Source organism: Musa acuminata, chromosome BXJ1-9, assembly GCF_036884655.1.
Source record: "Musa acuminata AAA Group cultivar baxijiao chromosome BXJ1-9, Cavendish_Baxijiao_AAA, whole genome shotgun sequence".
Taxonomy (NCBI): Eukaryota; Viridiplantae; Streptophyta; class Magnoliopsida; order Zingiberales; family Musaceae; genus Musa; species Musa acuminata.
Window position 1 is genome coordinate 28,564,902 of NC_088335.1, and position 4,075 is coordinate 28,568,976.

At 38.6% G+C, this 4,075-nt stretch overlaps 1 protein-coding gene across 4 annotated transcripts; it reads right to left on the reverse strand.

Annotated features, from left to right (window-relative positions):
* Positions 1-238: 238 nt before the first annotated feature.
* Positions 239-2,652, reverse strand: LOC135594312 (tetratricopeptide repeat protein SKI3-like). 4 transcript variants are annotated; one of them, XM_065084708.1, is made up of 8 exons: positions 2,499-2,652; positions 2,304-2,381; positions 1,930-2,163; positions 1,694-1,816; positions 1,385-1,468; positions 1,251-1,301; positions 977-1,069; positions 239-722 (listed from the first exon to the last, which is right to left on the reverse strand). In XM_065084708.1, the coding sequence occupies exons 1-8, from the start codon at positions 2,520-2,522 to the stop codon at positions 630-632; spliced, it is 780 nt and encodes a 259-aa protein (XP_064940780.1). In that variant the 5' UTR covers positions 2,523-2,652; the 3' UTR covers positions 239-629. The 4 variants fall into 4 exon arrangements, with proteins under 4 accessions (XP_064940780.1, XP_064940782.1, XP_064940779.1 ...); XM_065084710.1 differs by having other exon boundaries at positions 1,251-1,300; positions 1,388-1,468; positions 2,304-2,384; positions 2,499-2,640; XM_065084707.1 differs by having other exon boundaries at positions 2,304-2,384; positions 2,499-2,639.
* Between the last annotated feature and the right edge of the window lie 1,423 nt (positions 2,653-4,075).

Consider the following 4,075-nt stretch of genomic DNA (forward strand, 5'->3'; position numbering starts at 1 on the left):
GCTTGCTGTCAATGACCTAACACAACCCTCAACCTTTTTTATGGCTTGGGCCCAATATTAACAGTGTTAAGATGAAACAATAACTACAACTAAAGTTGAAATCGAGAAAAACAAAAATATTCGACACAAAACATATTTAACATGGTAAAACCCATAAGTAATCTAAGGAAAACATCCATGGGCAAGGTTATAAGGATTTGACTATGGCAAAAGGATTCACATCTTCTCTCTAGTATAAGGAAAAATCATGATACTCTCTTATAGTAGGAGAACAACAACACACCTCTTTCTCTAGATACAAGGAATGAGTGTAGTACAAGCCTTTTAATGGGATTTGCTACAAAATATGTAATTTTTGACTTTTCAAAGTGGGCTTTGCAACTTGCTATCACCTAATTAATGGAATCCACCTAAAGGCCCCACCAACCAACTGCCAGTTGATTCCATTGTAACCTGAATGACAGTTCACTTAACAGAATCTGCTTCTCTCTACTATCCCTCCCTACCAAGTGGAGACGAGCTCTGTCAAATGCCAAGAGCTTACCAACAAAAGCAACTCCATTACATTGACAAGAAATGATTGGCAGCCACATAGGCTAACCTCAATTGCTTCATCTCAGTACTGAGTGCTATCTGGGCAGAACAAATCCAACCATGAGGTAAAAAGCCATTGGCAATGGCCACTTACCTAGGTAACCAGTAAGGATACAGTTTTCTTGTACCTAGAAATAGGAAATAAAATAGAGCTCAAAAATGTTAATTGCACAATTTTTTAAAAAATGAATGAACCAGAAAAACTTTAATAGAAAATTCAAAGTAAGATTCACAAAAGTGGTCATCACTTCACATATTTCACCAAAATAATGTGGTCCTGGACATACAAACTTATTACAAAACCTAAGTAGCAGTAAAGTTTAGACCAGTGTTCCAAGCCTCACTTTTCCACAAAAGACTAACCAAAAAGCAGAAGACTTACTTTTCTGAAAGAACCAAGCATTAGCTGAATATGCCCACTCTCCACCAATGCAAATATTCTTGAGTTCTCCAACTCAATGGCTCGCCCATACGACTGTTGCAAGGCAAATGAATGACAGCACGATAACAATTACACAGCAGAATTGGGGAAATTGATCATAAAATTTTTTTCCCACATTATCAGGGGCACCAAAGCACCTAGAGATTTAACGTTGGTATAATTTCAGGAAGCAACAGATTTAACAGACAGATATATCAGAAAATAGGGACCACACCTTAACAGCTGCAGTAAACATGCCCAAGCGATGGTAGGCAAGACCAAGCGCCTGAAATAACAGAATTAACAATCAGGGATATTTAAAATTAAAAAGTCAAATATAGAGCTAGAATGACTTGTCAAATAACACACTTCCCACAAGTCAGCACATGCCGGGAATCCTCGTATAGCATGCTGAAGGCTCTGTACTGCCTCAGACCATCTCCTCTGGTGGACCTGAAATTTATGATACAGCATGAATATATCCATAAAACTTTGTTGCAGCCAGTGCAACTTGTTTCACTCAAATAAAACATATGTGGAATCTTTCTTTTCCTCTATAATTATGTGACAAATAAGTATAACACCAACATAGTAACATAGCTTCCAGCAACACATGGCACACAATGACAACCACGTAATAATATACAAGAGAAATCAAAGAGCAATTGTCATTAAAACCTGCAAGTATCCCAATCTCTGGAATGCCCAGAAAGCTCTGGGAGACTTCTCAGATGCTTCTCTACACACCGCAATCTCCAAGCTTTCCTTTCCTTCTCCATCCAGCAGATCACACAGCGCCTCCTGCATACATAAATAAAAGGCTAACAAATAAAACAAACGTTTCGCGGTAATACTCAGTATAACAGTTTACAAGCCTGACACAAGTTCAATAAGTGGGAACAAAAATAACTCACGCCAGCTTCAGAATCATGGGGATTAAGGGCGACAGCCCTCTGGTAGCACTTTGCAGACCTCTGTGCATCGACGGAAACCGTGCTGTAGTAATGCCCCAGAAAGCGGAATGCGACGCCGTCACTAGGGTTCAGCTTCGCAGAGGCCAAAAAATGCTCGGCTGCTCTCTCCCTTAATTGCTTCGATTGGTCAGCTTGATCATCTACTGCTTCGCCCTTTTTCCACAAGAAGAGGCCCTAAAGAAATAGAAACAAAATAAAATAAAATAGACACGGAGAAGTCCACATACTTGTTCTGCACAATTTAAAACAAATAAAAATCAAAGGGGAAGGAAGGTAGCCGGACTGAGAGAGAAAATGTAATAATCGGAGCGTACGATGTTATAATGGTGCGACGGATTATCGGGATCGGAATCTAGGGTTTCCTGCAGCTGCCGAAGGAGATCTTCGTCGCCCTGCTACAAGAGTGAGATATTTAGCAGTCAATCCAAGACGGATTTAAAAGGAAGAGATTTGGGGAACGGAGAGAGACAACAAACGAAAAGAAATGATTATGTGATAAAAAGGGAGACCGGTCGAGACATCTCTGGGTGCATGCAAAGACGGAGGAAGAACCAGAGCTACGCAAAGCGGCCCAAGAAGCAGGAAGGGGCCGAAGAAAAAGGAGGAAAAAGAAAGAACAGAAGAGCGAATCAGTGCGGGAAAAGTAGAGGTAGATTAGGGTGTGGGGGCCCGGGGGCGCGCGCGGGGGCGGAAGGAGGGGGTGGGTTTGGGGGTGTGGGTGTGGGGGAACGGTTCAAGAGAGGCGATGGACGAAGCCGATCGGCCGAACATCATCGTAGGCCGAGGATTCGGGTCCATTGGACCATGGGCTGCGTTGCGATAGACCGTGTCCAAGTTCGGGTTCGATGGATATGAACGTGATTTGGACTATAATCTTTGGATTATAAAATATATTGATTTGGTTTGGGATTAACGATAGCAGTCAATATAATGACCTGAGGTATACATATACCATTAATGATATCAGATCTTTGCGTGTAATTTCGATAAAATATCCAGATGTAACGGATTCAGGTTCAAACCTCCGATAGACTCCTAACTGACCTATTTGCCTTGCGCAATTGGAAGTTTAATGGATGGAGTCTTCGTTACCTTGTATTCATCTGTAATGCTAGAATTTTTAGCTCTAATCATAAAAATATATTGATATAATTAATTCAAATTTGACATGATCAATTCTGATTGCACCTAGCAAAATTATTTCATACCAATCCTTGTTGCATCGGGAAGAGACAAAAAAAAATGTTTGACAAAAAATTCTTGTATCTCATATTCCATATCTCACCTCAATCTCAGTATAAAAAAATATTTATATTTTATGTTCACCTTCTATTGTTTTCATAAAAGATTGGTGCTAAGACTCCTTTCTCGATTAAATTAGTTTTGATTTATTAGTTGTGGGCAAAAAAATACTTATAAATAATTTAAGATCCCAAGTTGCTCAAGTTTAGTTCCTAGAGTGGCCATCTTACATGGTATCAGACTTTCTAATCATTATTAGCTATAAAATATTAACTTAATGATTAAATAATCCTTTATAAGTCATACTAACATGGCATATTTAACTAGTGCTTCCTCGTCTCCAATATAACATGGCTTTTTATGTCGAGTTATGATTAATAAATAATAATAATCATATCATTTATCCTAATATACTTTAAATAAAAGATCTATATTTCGAAGGATAATGTCTATCTTCTCATATACTTCTTTTTGTTATGAATAATAACAAAGGGATGCTTTCGAATTGCCTATCTATATTTGCTACTTCAAATGTTTTTCATACGAGTATTAGCTCCACTAGTGCAAGAATTACACCTCCCTGGATCCTCAACAGAGGTTGGACAATTTGTGGACTGGTCTTCGTGTACTTCTGTTGTGTCGTTTTTCCTAATGTCATCCAGCAGAAGCAAAAAAGTTATTTTCAGTACATACTGCAGAAGAGAAATAACTTACAATATTATCCAGATGAAAATGAAAAATAGAAACACCACAACAAACGGCACATAAACACATCTAACAATCAACACTAATGAAATCACTTGGCAGAATAATGGTTTTTAGTTTCCTGTCTTAAGAACCCTAT